The 19,992-nt window shown below is 35.6% G+C and overlaps 3 protein-coding genes across 3 annotated transcripts in view; 1 reads left to right on the plus strand and 2 right to left on the minus strand.

Annotated features, from left to right (window-relative positions):
- The window catches only part of LOC134842663 (116 kDa U5 small nuclear ribonucleoprotein component-like), a 410,937-nt gene that overhangs the window by 103,927 nt on the left and 287,018 nt on the right, over window positions 1-19,992 (minus strand). The gene's annotated exons all lie outside the window — the stretch shown is intronic.
- LOC134842515 (meiosis expressed gene 1 protein homolog) lies at window positions 10,990-13,743 on the minus strand. Its single transcript, XM_063858894.1, has 4 exons — window positions 13,519-13,743; window positions 12,330-12,526; window positions 11,707-11,820; window positions 10,990-11,329 (listed from the first exon to the last, which is right to left on the minus strand). Exons 2-4 carry the CDS (start codon window positions 12,374-12,376, stop codon window positions 11,209-11,211), a joined length of 282 nt encoding a protein of 93 aa, XP_063714964.1. The 5' UTR covers window positions 12,377-12,526; window positions 13,519-13,743; the 3' UTR covers window positions 10,990-11,208.
- Window positions 14,034-18,992, plus strand: LOC134842514 (dynein axonemal light chain 4-like). The gene is made up of 2 exons (XM_063858893.1): window positions 14,034-14,299; window positions 18,643-18,992. Exons 1-2 carry the CDS (start codon window positions 14,275-14,277, stop codon window positions 18,936-18,938), a joined length of 321 nt encoding a protein of 106 aa, XP_063714963.1. The 5' UTR covers window positions 14,034-14,274; the 3' UTR covers window positions 18,939-18,992.

The raw sequence follows: 19,992 nt of genomic DNA on the forward strand, positions 1-19,992 counted from the left end.
TACAGGCTATGCTCATAACTTCTATATTACTAGGAGCGAAGTCTGTCACTTCGTGCTTTATATGGCTTGTGAGGGGTTGATTTTAAAAATTGAATGTTAACTGAAAAATATAATTTTTTTAACGCAAAGACTGCTTCATAGATCTTAAATAACAGTCGGAAAACTCCGGCAAGACCATGGAAAATCAAGAAACCCGAGCAATTAGATACTAACAATGATGAAAAAATTTTTCCTGTAAAGTGATTTACTGTATTTACTAATTTTGTTTAACTTTAATTGTTTTAAATTGTCAGGTAGAATTTTTTTTAAGATGAAAGATTGTATAATTTTTTACCCTCTGGCTGTACAACCTGTGCAGCCCATTCGTTCTCACTAATATCACATTCAAAACTTTTGATTCGCAAGCTCTTGTGCATCACCTTTGTGAAAATTGTTCTTCGGTTAGAAACTGAGTGGAGATTTTTAACGCAACTGATCAATAGTGTTTTAAGGTTATTGATCAAGAAAAAAATTGATAATTGTTTAAATTTTATATTCACAAAAATTTCGCTTCATGGTTTCTAATTTTTTTTAAAACAAATATAGTTCTTATTATCCGTTTTTGTATTATAAAATTTTTCTGCCAAATATTTTTTTGTTGAACAGCCATAAGTCAGTAAGTCGTACGAAAAATGGGCTTGGCATAAGCACTGTAAAATCTCAGTAGGAGTTTTCGAGAGAAAAAACTTCCTTGCTTGATATATTAGGCCAATAAAATGGGGAAATAACACCAACATGCTGATAAAATGTCAAACTTATGTCTATTTAGACGCCCAAATTTCTAAAATAACCAACATAGTTCATTTATTCTCCTCTAAAAACACTTTCCGGTTCTCTTCTTGTTCGATCAAAACTAGGCGCCTGACTTTCTTCTATTAAGGGTTATTTTATTGGTTTTGCACCACAAGTCTATTTTTTTATTGTTTCATTTGATTTTTTTTACTGCGCTTAAATTTTTGTTAGTGCAAAACAACGTTGTGTCATCCACAAAAAGGCACATTTTTCGTTTTTGAATTGAATATAAGCTCGTTTGCGTAAAATGGAAACAGCAGTGGTTAAAATAACGAGTCCTAGAGAGCTCCGCGTTTTATCTGTAACAACTTCGAACTTTTTCTATGTGAAGTTCGATACAAGGACCAGCTAAATATGCTTGTTTTAGATTGCAGCATAAGCCACAAAATCAATAGTTTTTTTTAGCGTTTTCATTAGAGTAGTCAGATCGATAGTATCAAACGCTTTCTTTGAAACCTATAAAGCAAACCAATGTTTTTCAAATCTTTGCGTGATCGCATAAATTCTGTTGCTTTAATGATAGCCTGGACACAAAAACAACTTTTTCTGAACTGTGGAACAACTTGATCTAAGTATTTTAAGCTTAATAAAAAACATTCAAAAAGTGATTGAAAAGCATTTTTTCGATGACTTTGTCTGATGATGAAAGCAGGCTTATTGCTCTGAAATTGGATGGGTCCTCGTGAAAATCATTAAAAAAACATAGATTTTGGACTGTTTTTGCATTTATCTGGCATTTTTTTGTAGGTGCACATTTGTTTGAGCAGATCAGCTTTTAGGTAGTTAATAATTTAATCGTTTTTTACTCACATCAACATAACCAAGATGTATTGTTCCTAAGAGCTTGAAAATTGTTTAGTTGTGCATCACGATATGCTATGCGGGGTAAACAAAAATAAAAAATAGTTCTGTTTAATTTTTAGTCACATCATGTTCTGATTATCTTGCATAATAGCAATTTTAGTGCAAGGTCAAAAAAAATTGTTGAATTCATTCAAAGCTGTTGGAGAAGTTTTTTCTGTTACTTTCGGGTGAAGTTCATCAAAAGCAGAGAACAGTGATATGAATTTACAATTAGGCAAGTATTTTTTGTCAAACTCCATTTTTTGCTTTCTCTGATAAGATGAACAAATTGGGCATTTGAAATTTTATGTTGCAATGGAACAATTTTTGACTGTTTTGAAATATACTTTTTGTGTAGTCTGTCTCGTTTTTTGCAAAGGTTTTTAAATTTTGTTTCACTCAAGACTTTTATTTTTTAAAGGTTAGTTGTCCAGCGGAAAAAACTTATCAAAGATGTCGAGAATCGAATTAGTCAATGATTCAAAAGAGACGTTCGTTCTTAACTATTACTGGATTTTAAGCAAAGATGAGCTTGCAATGAATGTAATCACTCCTAAAAAATCAAAACTTCTTCGGTAAAGGACGTTATCACATTTTTCCTAAATGAAACACTATCAAGGTCTACCTTCAAGGCATACTGATCATTCTTTTTACACGGTCTAAAAAATTTTTCCATAAAAATTGATTAAATCATGATCAGCTAATATTTGTAATTATGACTGGTAGTGAGTTTTGGACTGAAAACCCAACAAATCTCAAACGAACAAACTTATTGAACGCTAACCTTGAATGCTGATTAAGAATATTTATCGTACACCAAAAAAATGGTTTTTTCTTCTCGGCGGCATTAAAAATGATTATTAACTTTTCCAAATTATTAACTTATCAAAGAGTTGTTATGGTGGTCGGTACAAAACGCAGATTAAACTTTAATCCGCTTTGTCGCTAACAAATTCACCCTGTTTTTTATGTAGCTTTCGACACTTTGTGTATCTACGCGATGGTCTTTTGTTACAAATGCTGCAACATAAGAGTCCCATATAGGATATATTTTTCTCGGCGGCATTTAAATTGGTTATTATCTTTTCCAAATCCTGTTGCAACTTAACAAAGAGTTGTGATGGCCGCCGGTACAAAACGTAGATTAAATTTAGATCCGTTTTGTCACTAAAAACATACCTTGCTTTTATTTCCCTTTCGACACTGTGTGTATCTACGTGATAGTCTTCTGTTACAAAAGCTGCAACCTCGCCTGTTGCTTGTTAATATTTTTTGGCAACCCTGCTAGGTAATATATATCTGAGAGGTCGTCATCATGTAATCATGTTACACAAAGAAGTATAAAGTACGAAGTCAAAACGTTCTGTTTCATACTTTAAAAGGTCAAGAAGGCATCTTGATGATCGTGTTTTTGGAAAAAACCTTGAACATTTTTCAATTCGTGTGATAGTTTTTTCCTCGCTTGATTTTCGGTAACGAACAAACATTTCAAAAGTATTTAGAGCTTGGGAATCAATTTAACCCGAGTTCTGTTTTACAGGGCAAACCATGTTGGTTACTTGAGTCACGAGGTTGATGAGCTGATCAACTTTGTCTTTTGTTTCATTTTTGCCTTTTTTTTCTGTGAAGTTAAAAAAATTATTCTCCTGCGTATCAAAAATTTCCATTGAAACTCCAGCCTTATTTTTTAGTTTGAACTCAAAACACATATCATTTTCTTGTTCAAGTTAATTTCAATCCAATTTTATTTAAATTTTTTAAGTCCATTTTAAGGAAAACCCGAATTGCTCCAGTATCTCTCTGTCGGTTGCTGTCAGTCTATCAATCACACAGATAGAGTTCCCAGCGCTTTTGTTTAGTATCTTCAAACTATCTTTATAGTACCAAACCAAATCGCGATAAGGATGATTGATAAATTTGGCAATTGTTGGTCTCCATCTGCTCCGTGAAGAAAAAGATAAGCCGCAAGGTCCACGTCCTTGATAGGAATACCCATTTGGTTGTTAAGGACCCCTAACAACAACACAGCATCTTAAGGATCTGATGCATCTAGTCCGTGAAAAATCAAACCTTATTTGGAGAAATATCGCTCTACATTAAGCATAATTTTCTGAATAATTACCTGGTTGTGTAGAAATTTGTAATTTTCACCTTCTAGGGCAACAATTTGCTCGTGTTGGGCGTCAATAAGATCCAATTTTTGATCAAAAATTGTTTTTTATCTGTAAAAGGATAAAATTCCGAGTGTTCAGTTTGTTGTAAGATTTTAGAGCAAAAACTCATGTTTTTAGAGCAAAAACTCCAGCGAAATTGCAACTAGACCACATTTGACATCCAAATCCAAGTTAATTTAATAAATTTTTTGCAACAATTATGCTAAAAACAACAATTGGGCTTTTGTTTTGGGTGAACAACTTGTTATTGTTTCTAATTGACTAAAGCTGAAACTGTTGCCAGGAACTTTTTTTATTTATGAACTTTCTAGGCAACCAATCGTGTCAATCTGTTCAAAGTAGTTTATTTTTATACGTTTTTTTTGGCGTTTTTGAACTTCGATATCAGAACTGGCATTAGCAGAAACGGAGTGAAGAACCTAATCAAAAAATGCAAATCGACTACGAAAAATCTTTGAAAAAAAAGGAAAGAAAGTATTATTCCTATGTATAATTGTTCGCTTTTCAAGTTTTTCGATATTACCTGAGATAATCAAGCTCTTCAAGACAATGTTAAAATGCGATAGAAGAATCAGAAAAACCTATACACTCCTAGAGAAAAGTGAGCAATGCTGCAAAAATGGTTTTATTTGACTATTCTAGCTGGCAAGATTTCATAACTGCCATGCCAAACTACCATTGATACAACGACAACCGCATCCAATGTTAGGGCTCAAATCTGCAACTTGGGCGGAAGTTAGAACAAACTTCGTTCATGAAACAAAAATGGAGCAAAAAAAACAAAGCTATAAGGCGTTCATTTCGAGATTGTCAGATCGTGTAATCCATCCGCTGTCATGGCAATGATAGTGTGCGAGGACGATTTCTGTTAATATCATTGCCCTTGCAGGGGAGCAGAAGTGCCGCTTTCAAGGGTTGTAACTGACGGGCTGTTTCTACAGCTGCAAATGGCACCACCTTACCTTCCCTATACAGAGGTGCGCGGAAAGCATGCTTTTTCCGGGTTTTTAGTTACGGAGCTTGTTAAGTCGGTCGGATCATTTCGTCTATTTTTTTAAAACCTGACCTTACTTGCCAGCCATAACCCTATAAATGTTTCTTAATCCTGCTCCCCTTGCAATCAAAAAAATTTACGGACCTCAGCCACTGTCTGCTGCCACGTAGGTGGTTTGGATCGTTTTTAAGTCTAGCGTTTTCAAAAACTCGAAGCGCATAATACTAACCTTAAACGCCAGCTCGTAACAAATACCCTTCAACAGCTAATTCCCACCCAGTAATCACAATTCCCCTCGTAACCAATCAAATTCCGATTTCGCGTCATGACTCAAGCCACACCTACTGCAACGAACCCCCCAATCAACCAAGCCAACCCCCTCTGCAATTAAAGTGTTATGGTCTCTGTGGGAAAGCAAGGGACATTTCAGCCTTATTGCGCGAACACCAATTCCAAGGCGGCAAAACCCTCAGGAAATTTACAATCGCATTGCCTATGTACAGTCCACTGTTGGCATATTGGACAAATAGCACTAGCTTTTTAAACAAACCATTTTAATTTTCTCATTCACTGAACAAATTACTCAAATTTGGAAAAATTCCAGTGTGGTACCATATCCAAAACCAGTAAAGGATCTCAATTTTTTTTTACTGATACCGCCCAGGGTCTGTTATAAACCCAGCTGTCAAAATACTAGAATCTCTGATCCATCAAACCCCAACCAATTTTTTTTGCACAAATCCCTTCATTAACATACCTTCCACCACCATAGCCCTTTCAACTTTTGACTTTTTTGTTTTAGCGACGGTGTCAACCAACAAAGGCCCGCAAAAGGACAGTCTTGGCCACACTTGATTTTTCAAAAAATTTTTCAAATTTTGTGAAAAACGTTGCCCTGATCTCCTTTAACGCACCAGCCTACCGGAAAACCTAATTAAATGGTTGTCAAACTACTTAAGTGAGCGGCGTCAATCAAAAAATAGCTTCAGTGATGTACTGCCAGAATCTAGGATCTGTCAACGGCAGCTTTTCGTCCAGGCTTTTTTCAAGAATCAGTTTAACCGCTACGATTTTTTCTTACGTCCATAATGCTGCACTATCCTCCCGGATGTACAATTGTAGTCTAGCGCTGATGTTTTTCACCCTTTTGTCCGTTCCAACAACATTTCAACGGGCTTATCAGTCTTATTCGCTTATCTAACTAAGTTAAAAAGGTTTTTACCTCAAGTTCCTTTGTTTTTTTTTTTCATTTTTTCAAGGTTTGGCCAGCTTTTTTTTTGTTTTTATACAATGATTTTAACACTGATCAGAAAATTGAATTGATCAAAACTTTAAGGCCTCTCCCGAAATTTTCTAAAAATTTGTTGTCTTCTTTGGTTGCTCCCTAACATTTGCAGAACATTGCAAACGAACATCCGCAAAAGCCGCGCGCAGGATATCGATCCTGACAGTTTTATTCGGAACTTCCTGGAGCCAGATCAAAGAAACTTTATTGGTTACTTAAAGCTGCGATAATACCAGTTTTAGACGATGCAAGCCCAGCCTGCTCCCTGGGTGCCATTAAATTTTCTTTAAAAAACCTGCAAACAGTTGAGAATGCTGCTCTCCTCGTGATTATTGTGTGCACAAAGATGGGCGCAAAAGAACATTTATATTTAAGAACGTGAATTTTTAAATCTGGACCACCACAATCACCAGTGGCGTTGCAGTTCACCCTCCAAACTTTTGATTCATCAAACGCGCTACTTTTCTATCATCAATATCTCAAACACCCCACGGAATATCCGACCTTCGTTGCTTGACTTATACGACCCTTATGAGACATAGAATAGCCCCCAAGGAATATCCGCACTCAGTGGATCAATTTTATTTTTACGCCCCCGTGAGACTATCTTATTACAAACTAACACTCTTCCGCCTTTCAGAAATTTTAGTGAACAAAGTTCATTTATAAACAACATTTTTAAAGTATATAGAAGGAGTTGAACAAGACATAACAATTGCACCATCCTCCAAAAGTTGTGCCCCTTAGACTACCTAAAGCCTCCTCCGCCCAAAATACCTCCCTCGTTTCACTAGTAGAATCTTTGCTTAATTGAGATCCGTTTACAAACCCTTCATAAATACGTTCCTGGGGGACGTTCCCGAATTGACCACAACGCCCCCCCCCCCCCAAACTGCCCGTATTGTCCTTACCCACAAATACTCTTCATATTTTTCACTATTCCTAGAGCAGCACTTTCTTGACCCAAATAAGCATGTGATTCGTCCGACGAAATTGTGACGTTTCTGGGACTCTGTTTAAGCATGCCGGAAGCGCTCCATCGGGGCTGAAAACAACAAAAACAAAAACAACAATCTGACTACGCGAAAGTGCAACGTGAAAAATACAGATGGATAAAAACGACCATAAGGCGCAAAAAAAGGCGCTCAAGAATAAAGAGAAACTGATTATGCTTGAACAGGCTGCATTGCTTCTCAAAGATCCTCTACGAATCGCAGAAACCACAATTTTTGTTGGATAAATAGGAAAAATTGGAATTACTATTGGAATCAGGAAATACTAATTTTTGGGTGTTTCAGCGCCATTATAAGAACAAGAGTTTCAAAAATCTTTAAAAAAATGTCAAAATTGTGTAAAAAATGATTGAAATAATTTTCAACGATATTTTTTTCCGTTTCTTAAGTTTTGATTTCAGAAACTGCTTTCCAGTTGGCTTATTCGACTATGATTTGTAAATATGCCAGGTTTTTTGTTCAGTTTTTTTTATCACACCGCACAGAAAAAATACTTTTTTTGAAATACTTGAAAAACATTTTTTTTGTATTCTCTAAGTCTATACTCGGAACATTGTGCGCATCTTGCACAGTAACCAGCTATCCTTGTTTAATTTTGTCGCGCAGATTTTTTTGAAAAGACTTCGAACAAGGTCGAAAAACAATTTTTTTTCTATCTTTTTGGATAGCGTATCGATTTCAGACCTCCGCCCGGCATCCTACGAAGTCTCCTCGCAATTGCATAGAATATCGTTTAGAGGCCTGCCTAGATAAATTAATGAAAATTTCAGCAAAAAATTCGCTAAGCTATATAAGACATTGTACAGAACAAATCGCTTAAATTTGGGTATGTTTTCATATTTTCGAACTTGTTATAACTTCAGTATTTGTGGCAAAACAGGTTCTACTAGCACAGTTTGGACACTCTTCCAAGACCTAAAATATTGTAGCATAGTTTTGCGGGTTTCTACGAAAGCGGAAGAATGACATTGTCCCACTCCAAATGGGTGCTGATAGAGTTGACTATTATTTTGGTATCAGCTCGGGAATCCCAATTATCACAAAAGTAAAAAAAATAGACGAAAAAATTGACAGGTGAAATAACTTGAAAATGTGAATGGGTTTGAGTAGTTTCTTGGATGCCGGGATGTAATACGGAGATGCATTTTATCGAAACGAGATACTGCAAAGTAATGCTCACATTACAGAGTACCCTAAAAAACAAATGATGATTGTATTAACTATAATTAAGCACCAAAGTGTTAGGAAAACAAGTTACGATACGGCGTGACTTTTTGAAATAAACCCTACGCAGAGGGAGCTTTGAGAACACAGTTATCGTTAAGGAGATTGGAACCCTTGAGACAATCGGTCCTTTAGACAATTGTGACCTTTGGATGACCAGGACAGGACGTTTAGTTGATCGCTATTTCTGTGTCTTTTGAGACAGTTGAGACAGTTCGGGTTATTGTTACCCTTGAGATAATGAGTTACTTTTACCTTTCAAACGAGATGACTCAAACATTGAGACAGCTCAAACCCTGCAATATTTTGGGATCGTCCCTTTTTGCGAAAAACGTTTCTTCAGCCAATACTATGTCTTTTCTCTAAGAAAATTACAGTTGAAATTATTTCAGATGTTCGCGATTTTTTTTGGTCTAAATTAGTTCTTAGTCGAACTTTTCTTTGTTCAAAACATTCATTTTTCAAACTCCGTTGTTTTTAACACAGTATTAATTTTTGTGCCACGTTTTTCCTGGGCCAGGTTTTTCCTCGGTTGACACAACTTTTCAGTCGAACTTGGTCGAAATGTTTTTCTGCGTTCGAGCAGAATCAATAGTTTACATGCGCCGAGACGTTGGAAATATGAGACCTGCCTCCGCTTGAAACACACAAACTTTTAATCAAGTCAAATAAAACACAAATTGCAACCTGTGAACCTTTATTGTTTCTCTGATAAGTAAGAGTAGAAGTTTTTAAGAATTTGGAATTTTCTCAAAATACAACATATTTTGTACAAAATTTAAGACGTAGCCGCTTAATCACAGAGGCTTCGTACAATCTGTTGCCTCCATTACACCATTAACATCAGATTCAGACGGGTAATTGGCGAAAAAAGTTAACAATTTTCAAGAACGGACAAGAAATCAAAAAATTGATTTTTCTGAGAGCCAAAATTTTTTTGTAATAAAATTTTAAACATAGCCGCTTAAACAGGAGAATTTTTCCCAAACGTTTGCATTGAACCAAAAATCTTAGATTTGAGATGGTAGTATTAGGACAAAAAGATTCAAAAACGGTCAAAAAATTAACTTTTTGATTTTTTTCTAGGATTCATAGTTTTAGTGGAAACGAGATCATAGCCGCTTATGCAGAGAAGCTTCAAACTAACAGCTCTCTGCATTAAACCTAAAATCTTGTATTTGGATAAGCGTTTTATGAATAAGTCAAAAAGTTGAATTAATGGACAAAAATTGTACGTTTGACTTTTCCAAAGGTCGTAACTTTTCATTTCAAAAAATTGGGAGGTAACCGTTTATCACAACCCTCTATCTGATTGAATTCCAAGTCTATGATTTGGGAGAACAGTTTTTAATAAAACTTCAAAAAGTTTCGAAAAACTCAAAAAATCAAAAATTTGGCTTTTACGAGGGCCTGTAACTTCTGTGAAGACATTTGCGTGTAGCCTATTATGCTGGAGATCTTCCCACTACCCGTTCTCTCCATGGAACTCAAATTTCCAGAATTGGGCGAAAAGTGTTTGAAAATATTCAAAAAATTTTAAAACAAGGTTTTGACTTTTCCGAGAGTCAAAACTTTTCGTCCAAAAAAAACGGAAGGCAGCCGTTTTTACGAGGAAGTTTACCACAACCCATCTATTTCAAAAAGTCAAAATGATTTAGGAAACAGTCAAAAAACCGAAAGTTTGACTTTTGCGAGGGCCACAACTTTTTCTGTAAAATGGTATGGGCGTAGCCGTTTAAAAAACCTTTCATCCAATGAATTCAAAATCTTTAATTTGGGTGGGCAGTTTTCGAGAAAATCAAAACAATCTAGAAATGTAGCAGTGGAAAAGTCCCCCACAGACTAGTTTGAAGGCTGTAGAAAGTGAGGTAAGGTACAAAAAAGAGACTAGGGGATTATGCAGGCACATGGGAGAGTGAGGGATCTTACATTTTTGAGAGAAAGTAGAGTTGAGAAACTAAAATGTTTGAGAGTTCGAATTTTTTTCAAAAAAATGAAATGAAACAAAAAAACATAAGAACTCGATGCCATGCATTTTCTATAATACCTTTTTCTATCAAACAGGGTTTCAAGGGCTTCACTGGTATATGAAACACTAGCTAAACTAGCTGGTTATTTGCGAGTTTCTCTCAACCTTTTATTTGAACAAAACCAAAATCTCCTATTTGATTTTTAAGAAATAATTTTAAATTTTCAAAAACGGAAAATAAAAAAAGTTTTTTTTTTACAAAAATTTGAACTTTTTTTCAAAAAAACCAATGAGATTAGCCGCCAAAAAAAGGAAGCTGTCCACAAACCGTTTAGTCAATTAAACGAAAAATGTCAGATTCTGCAGGGTGGTTTTCAAGAAAATTCAGAAATTTTCGAAAGTGGTAGAAAAATATCAAAACTTGGACGTTTTTGAGGGCAGTAACTTGTTGTTGAAAATCAATTGTGTTTAGTCGCTTATGCAGGGCAGCTTCAAACAACATAATTTTTTGATGACAACCATTATCTTCGATTAGGGAGGCCAGTTTTCGAGGAAAAAATATCCCAATTAAGCTGAACGTTCATATTTCGAAAAAAAGAATCAATTTTGTAGTTAATCTCTTTTTTACAGTATTCGACTTTTATGCTCGATTAAAATGAACAGTTTGAATGTATATTTGAACCATTCTGTTATTTTGACACACTCGCAAAGCCATGCATACATACTGCCACAATTTGAAAAGATAGTTAAGATAGCCGAATTAAATTAATATACACTAATTGAACTGCAATTAGTTCAAAGAGCGATAGAGAGAGAGAGAGATAGTTTTCGCCCTTCAATCTTGAAAACAAATGGTCGTTTGAAGTGTGCCTTTTTTAGTACTTGTAGAGTTTGACTTTGTGGACTTCTTTGTCAATGCACTCTCTGCTTTTGTTGAAGTACATGAAACAACCGTCTTTCCGGACCAGTTTCTTGATAAAGCCATTGTGGGGCCACCTGAAACATGGGCCACGATGCAAATCATGACTCGAATTTTTTAAATTCTTGAAAAATTTTGCAAGATTTTGATATAACTAGTCATAAATTGTGTCCCTTTTTTGCATGGACGAAGTTTGATGGCATCGGTAGACTTACACTCAATCATGCATAAGTTACTGCTTGCAGTGTTTGAATGAACGAAACAGGCACAGCAGGGAAAAATTGGCTACTCTCTAGTCAACAAACACTTTATGGCACAGATATCCTAAATCCTCTTTCCAACAAGGACAAGAAAAATGCACCAATATTGAAGTTACAAGCAAACCCATCATATTTCCAGGTCGATAAAAAGAGAGGTTGTTGTTCTCGAGAAACATAAGGGCAGGGTAAAGTACCTGTCAATCTTCTCCTGTGGGTTGTTCATCGAGTGCTCGAAGTCGAATAGGTCTCTGAATCCAGCACACTGGAACCGATAGTTCTCCTCCACACTCTCATCCCAAGTGTGAACTCTAAATATAAAGAAAGCATATCCATTATTCAAGGAAAACTTAAGAAACCCCTCTCGAGAAACACTACTTCGGTCCGCCTCTGTCTACTTAGATCCTACTATAAAAAATAGTGGTTGCTGTGGGTGTTTTATATTTTCTTACAGAATAATTTTCTACTCTTTCAGAAACTTTTTTCCTAGGTAACGAAACGAGAGAGCGTTCAACTACATATACCATGATCTGCAACTGCAAAACGAGGTGACAATAGCTAAAAGATTGTCAAAAGGTTGAAGGAAATCTACGTTGAAGGTAATCTGGCGGCGCTTTTAACGGAAATTTCCTCACTCCAGTGTCCGCTCATGAGTACATGTTTGATTATTCTCCTTTCCTACCTTCGTTATAACTCAAATTGTTTTCAAAAAATCTTTGAAACCAATTTTTTTATTTAGGGAGGAAGTTGAGAATAACTAAAAGCTGCTAAATTGGGCAGTAAAATAAAGCAATGATCAATTTGAATGATGTAAACTCACCTGTGTACCCCTTTATAGGGTGCTGACATATCCACAGCGGCTGCCATTTTGTCCTCTCCTCTGTCTCTGTCTCTGTCTCTGCTGCTTGTACTCTGGCTACGCTGTCTGCCCTCTTTTATGTTGTTTCTGTTGTTGCCAGAGGGACTTCTGGATTTGGATGCACTCTTATTTTTGGCTTCCTTGTCCAAATTGATCACCTGAAAAATGTTCGATATGGTTTTGCTTAGTTTATTTCTAAAACAATTCCGATCTGTTTACGGCTCTTTTCCGGTCCTGCTTTGATTTTTTCGAAAGCCTAACTAAAATGACATCTGACATTCTGAACTGTAATAAAAATCTAAACTGTCAGCGTGAACTATTGAACAATATTTTACAAAATTTCTTACTGCTAATTTCCGCTTGAATAACTTTTGAAAAGAGCTTTATTTCGTAATCTTTCGAGAGGGGTGAGAAACTGGAAAAGAGCCCTGTTTTAAAATTTCCCCATGCTTTTATGTGGTATCTGTTCTTGTTTTTTTCCAGTCTCCCCTTATTACCCATTCTGTGATTGTTTATTATGGAGGCTATAATTAGCAAAAGGAGGAGAGAAGGACCGCCCGGGTTGACCATTTTACAAAAAAAATCCCTATCTCAGAACTTCTTATAAGATTTGTAGGAATTTTTGCAATCTTACAACTTTCTTATAAGAAAAATTTCCTATCTTGCAACACTTTTAAAGCCTAATTTATTAAGAAGTTATAGATTGTTATAAGAAAAGTTCTAAGGTAATGACTTATGGTTAACTTAATTCTTAAATCAAAGGGTGTCACTGTAACCAAGGTTTCCTGTCATAACAAATGCGGTGTGAGCAAACTTTACGCAATTTTGTTGCAGTTCAAAAAGAGAGTGACAAATGGAAAAGGGTTGGGATCTCTACCCCTCCCCTTAGGGACGAACAAAACTTGATCAAATTACATCTTAACGAATTTATATGCAGAACAAAAGCGATGTCACTGTGAAAAACTTTCAGCAAACATTCCATTCAGCAACTTGTCTTAAATGAAAACTTTAAATGTTTTTCCTAAATATTTTAGAAAATTGAAAAATATGATTTTTGAAAAAAAGTCGTTATTATTTTTTGTTTAAAAAATATATTTTTGAAAGGGATGTTATTTGATTGCGATCCAAACAAAGGTTGAAATTTTCATACCTGGTTTTGAACAACTGATTTTGTGTTTGATTGTTTTGACAAATGCAGTTATTTCTTAATTCTGCTAAATGGTGGAAGATTAAAGCACCTTTTGCTACTTGATTTAAACAGCAGCGGTTACTGAATGAATTAAATAATCTTTTTTATATGCGTCGTTTTCTACATGCAGCTGTATGCGTGAGGTGTACACGTGCTCAGATTCGATGGAGGGGGCTGAACTGTGATCAGAATTATACCTGCAGTTTTTCGTTGTTTTCATCCGCTATGACGATCGAATTGCGGCTGGCGCGTCTTGCTTGAGTCGAATACATCTTTAGCTCCAACAAACAAAAACATCAAGATTTATCTATATATCTTTTATACTGATTTTATGCATATCATTTGAAAAATATGTATATTTGACTGGTAAATTTGAGTAACGTTGATTATGGTTGTATCGTTGGTACATTTGGTTCAATATAGCTGACTGAATACTAAGTGATATGTATTAAAATATGTGCGGGAAAAAAAACAAAAACACGATATTTTCTCGAATAATTCTGCACGTGTTTTTTGAACAATCTCATGGTATATCAATCTTGCTCTGCACATATTTCATCATCTGAATTGAATAGACAGTTTCTGTTTGTAGTTCATCAAAGATTTGAATATTGAAAAGTTTTTTTTCTGAGAAACGGTGATTTGTGCAGCTATTCGTGATTCCCAAATTATTTAGTAATAAAATCCAAATTATCATTCCAAATTTCTTGTGGCAAAATGGGCGATGAAGGCAATCAGCAAGGTAACTAAGTACATCATGCTCGCATTTCGGCAAATTTTACAATTAAAAACTATGTGGGCTCTTTTCCAGTCCCCACACCCCTTTGATTTTTTTTCTGAAAATCAAAAGATGAAAATCAAGTTAAATTGACTTTTTTCAATATGATTTGCATTAAGACGTGTCAGCGTGAACAAGTTAACAAATTTATACAACATTTCTTACATGCAAAATGCCGTGTGAACAATTTTTAAACAGCTAAATTTTGTAATTTTCCGAGGGGAGGGAAAACTGGAATGAGCCGCTATGTGTTTCAGAACATATTAGATACAACAGATAGTAAAATTAGTTTTAACGTGGCAAATTGAATGCAAAAGAAGAAGTGTAAAATTGTTTGACCACAAGAAAGTTGAAAAAATCTAAAGTTATTGTTTTTAAAATGTTTTTGAGGAGAGAGGAATAAGGCCAGGGGCGAATCTAGGTTTTTCTCGGGGAGCGGTTTTTCAAAAAAAATATTCGAAATTTTTGTTGCCTTTTTTTAGGTCGACCAAACTGATTTTCCAACCGCTCTCAGAACACTATAAAGAAAATAATAAGACAAAAAAAACTGCGCCGCAGTCAAACATTAAAAAAAAACAGGTCAAAAATGAAAAATGTGGAAAACTTGTTGGAAAACTTTGACTAAAAATTGGGGTTTTCTTAGGCACGCGCTCACCTTCAAAATTATTATATTTTGGCGCCAAGGACGCCTTTAGAAAAATTGGTCGGCAAGAAATGGAAGTCATAAAACAATATCAAAGAGGGACCCTTTGTTTGGTGAGGTGGTCGAATTCCTGAGGTGTAGGCGCTGATGGGGCGCTGATTAGAACTTTTTGAACTAGTTAATTCAAGTTGTTTAACCTTTAAAACATAGGTAGGACTAAACAGTATAGAAGTTCACAACAAAAGGGACTGAATCTGCATCACTTGACCCCATACGATATAAAGGCTCTTTTCCAGTTTTACGCTCCCCTCGTGAAGTTACAAAATAAAGCTGTTCAAAAAGTGTTCAAGCGGCAGTTCAAATTTAATATTTATTGTATTAGTTTCTTCATCTGTTCACGCTGACCCATTTAATGCAGTTTATAACATGACAGTTAACTTTAAGTAATTTTCATATGATGAATTTTGGAAAAAAATCAAGGGGGATTTGAAAAGAGCCGATATACATAATATACATTACTTGACCCAATACGACTTAGAAAATATACATCACTTGACCCAATACGAAATTTCTTCCAGCTGGAAACATTTGCTACAAAAATCACCATGCATTATAGTTTGACAAAACGAGGCCAAACTGTGCACTGGATAGGCGCAAATTGTTGTGTTTGTAAGTTCCTGGATTCCAGAGACAAATCTTTAACAGGTTCCACATTGTAAGTGGATTCCATTTACAAAATTTCAGTGGACTCCGCGAACAAATACCTGTAACGTAAATTTTGTCGGCACGTTGATTTTGTTACGGATTCAGTAAAGATTGAATATAGGTAGTTGTTCCGTATTCTTTAAATGTGAGAGGATTCTGCAAATGAAAGTGAATTCCGCAAATTTATGCGGATTCCGCTCACAATTTGCAGAATTCGCTTATAGTTTGCTGATTCCGCTTACATTTTGCGGATTCCACTTACAGTTGCGGTTCCGCGACAGCTTAGGTATCCTTAACACATATATTATTATTTGTTTATGGTATCCACAAAGTGGTTTCGAATTTTGTTGCGGATTCCGCAAATTTGCCTGTTTTTGGAGCAATTTTGAGCAACACAGTATTGTAGCTATTTGTCTGTGGAATCCAAAACAGCAGAGAAGATCAAAGAAAAATAGCAACGTTGCGGATTCTGCGACAAATTAGATTTTTGCCTGTTGCGAAATCTGCTTAAAATTCACAAAATGCAATGTTTGGCCTCGTAATGGAAGTTTTTGCACTTCCCCCACCCTTGAATTTCAAATTTTAAAATTAGTTTTAAATTGCATGGTTTTAGGGAAAATTACATTCCAGGTAATTAAGACTTAGTTAACATATTTTGGTTAAGTCAAGATTGTTTTCAAACTGAAGCTGGCTGTTATAGTTTTTTTTGGTAAAGATCTACTAGTACTCTGAAAAAGTTCACAAGAAAGGTTTTAAAAAAATTTTTTATAAAGTGCTCGACAGAGACACCACATGAAATTTCTTGCAACCTTGTGACGTCTTTCATGCTGGTGCCAGTCGAAAAATATACAGATTTATATTCAGACAAATTTATCAACCAGCCTGAAAATTTCAACCAGCCAAGATTTATATTCAGACAATCAGCCTGAAAATGAGTTTATTAAGAATACTGACTATTATCATAATGCTATGAAACTTGGAATGTTGAACAAATCAATAATTTTCAAAAATTTTTGCTCTCCATACCTTTTATTGTAATTTAACACGCTTAGCCAAAACTACTCGTAATAAAAAAACAAGAAAAATTAAACGGTGTTGGAAATTGGATCCTTTTCACTTCGTGAAGTGGTCGGCATGAATATAGTAGAATCTCTTCACTGATTTAACTCTTTTACACTCCCCGCACCATAATTGAATTTCAGTTTTGAAATACTAGTTTTGTGTTTCATAATGCATGGTGATCTAACTAACTATTGTGGACAAAATTGTTCCTCATACTTTTAATCGTAAATCACGCAATCAGTCATAATAACACTTAATATAATAAAAAACTGAAAATTTTGAAATGTGGGGGAAGTGCAAAGAGCTCTAATTTCAACATTTTCCTTCGCTGGACAAGTCCAGGTTAAGTTTTTATCAAAATATCGGGTCGCGTTACAAAAGTAAAAATGATTCGGATTTATGTTTGTCTTGACCTAATTCGTCTGCACGAGAATTTCAATAACAATCCGACAAGTGAAGAAAATCGGACACCCTGTTGCAGGCTGGTGGAGAGGAGGAAAAACGGGTCCGCAGAGCTGTTTGTTCGAATGAGAAAGATATTTTTTGTTTTCCAGCTGATTGGTGGATCTCATTTAAAAGTTTATGGTTTATAAATTCGAGTGACATCCTACGTTGATTAAATTTTCTTTTCAGAGTCTATTTGTGTTCTTTGTTTATTTTCAACGTAAAGCAGTGCTTCAAGCAAAAAGTTGATTCTGTCTTGAGAATGTTGGTTCAATTCAAATGACGACCGAGACGACCGAGACGACACCATTTTTTGAAAAATGCCTCTTTTTTATATTTTTGCAAAAGTTCGGCGGATATTATTCCGACCTTTGAAAATGAGGAGGAACCTTGTCTTATCGTGTGTTTAGTTTTTTTGTTTTCCACGCAAAATCTGGTACCACAAATAATCATCGGAAGGCGTCGACTTTCTTATCATATAAAAGATATTCCATTTGTCATTCGACCGGCTGTTCGAGAAAAAGAGGTTCTAAGTTTTTGATTTTTTGTCAAATTTTGAGCGAAATGTGCGAGTCAGCAGGCTTACTTGCTTTTTCAACCAAAATCAGTTACCAAACATCATTTTCGGAAGGAAAACCCCGGTTTCAAATTTTTGAGCTTAATCCAAAGCAAGATAAGCAAGCGAGTAAGTCTTCTGAAAAAATTTATCATCTAAGAAGTGTAAAACTTAGTTTTATTGCCATAAAACGAATTTTGGATGCTTCACTTAGTGCTTCTTTGACAAAAAAAATCTTTCTTCCTTGGCAAGCAAAAAAAAATTGAATTTTTAAAAATTCTGTATGTATTTTTATAGCAAATGTGATGAGTAAATTTTTACTTGTTTAATGAGTTTTCACGCACGAAATGCACTTTTTTCGAACATTATGTGCGGTTTGCTTAGAAACCAGCTATATTTGTTTTTTTAAACAATTTTTGAAAAGCTGAGAACTTAAATGGATTGTTTGGACGCGCGCTGCTTTGCCGGAATGCGGTTGTCGGAATACGATATAATGTCGTCCAAGTCACTGCTTAAAACACTTAACATTAATTCAGCAAAAATATCTGTAGTAAAACAGCTCTTTTTGATAAAAGTTTGACATGAAAGCTTGGTCTCCCTTAACACACTATTGATCAAGCGTTTGTTATTCAATTTTTTGTACAGATAAGACAAAACACGTCTGGCTGACTTCTTCGAAAATGTCTCGGGACACAAACGTCCAAATGTTTCGTGTTCAGGTGCTAATTTAAAAAATCTAATATTGTTAGACATGAAATTTTGTCAAGGTGAAAAATTTTGTCACAGTAAACTATCTAACGAATTATATTATTGAAACAATCATATCTGAGCGATAAATTGTAACATTTATTTAAGACTGTGAAATAGGAGAACAGCTGTTTATTTTTTGATTGGCAGGGGGAGCTCAAGACAACAGACGTCTCCACTCTTACCCTCTCATTAGGCACTCAGACATGAACGAAGAGATGAGAACTGAGGCGATGGAGCTGTGTGTGACTGCCTGTGAGAAGTTCGCCTCAAACAACGAGGCCGCCGCCAAACTCATCAAGGAGTCCATGGACAAGAAGTTCGGGGCATCTTGGCACGCCGTAGTGGGCGAGGGGTTCGGGTTCGAAATCAAACACGAAGTGAGGAATCTGCTCTACATGTTTTTCGGAGGCACTATAGCTATTGTGGTGTGGAAGTGTTCTTGAGACTGACTAATTCTTATCCTTTTACTATATCATCGAATTAATTTTCAAATTTTGTAGTGCTAGAGATTTGAGAAAAAAAAACAGAACTAAGGCGAGAGCATTTCTATCAATTAATATGGTTTGCAAGTATTAGCATTTATATGGTTTGAACAGCGTGTGCGGTAATTCTCATTTGGGTCGGTTAGGATGTGTCTTTTACATGCGTGTCGAGTATCGTTTTGGAATACCTCTTTCAGACATGGGATTAATCAAATTATTTTTTGGGTCTGAGAAATTTTTTTGCCAAACTCATTTAGTTTAGGAACATTGCAAGGCATAAAACAAAACTTTCAATTTACAGCCTAATCATCTTACGATCTAAATCTTTTGTCGTATTAAATGACCCTGTTTGACCTCGTTTGACCTCGTTTGACTTGACCCTTTATTAAAAATTGTACACAACTTTAGATTTCATTGCGTACGATCTATGATTCGGCACTGTTTGATTCGTTTTGTCAATCACGCTCGACTAAATGCTTCAATTCGAAAATTCGAAAATTTCAAAATATTAGATGTGATAATAGACCGGCGGTCGAAAAATTAGTCGCAGCGGTCAAAAAAATAATCGAGGTGGTCGAAAAAATTAATCGCGGTGGTCGAAAAATTAGTCGCAGCGGTCAAAAAGGTAGTCGCGGCGTCGAAAAATTAGTCGCAGCGGTCAAAACTTTAATCGCGAAATTGTCAAAAAGTTAGTCGCGGCGGTCAAAAAATTAATCGAGGTGGTCGAAAAAATTAATCGCGGTGGTCGAAAAAATAGTCGGGGTGGTCAAAAAATTTATCGCGGCGGTCAAAAATTTAGTCGCGGCGGTCGAAAAATTAGTCGCAGTGGTCAAAAAGGTAGTCGCGGCGTCGAAAAATTAGTCGCAGCGGTCAAAACTTTAATCGCGGAATTGTCAAAAAATTAGTCGCGGTATGGTCGGAAAATTAGTCGCGGTGGTCAAAAAATTAGTCGCGGTGGTCAAATTAGTAGTCGCGGCGGTCGAAAAATTAGTCACGGAGGTCAAAAAATTAGTCC

This window comes from Symsagittifera roscoffensis, chromosome 3 (assembly GCF_963678635.1).
Source record: "Symsagittifera roscoffensis chromosome 3, txSymRosc1.1, whole genome shotgun sequence".
Lineage (NCBI taxonomy): Eukaryota > Metazoa > Xenacoelomorpha > Acoela > Convolutidae > Symsagittifera > Symsagittifera roscoffensis.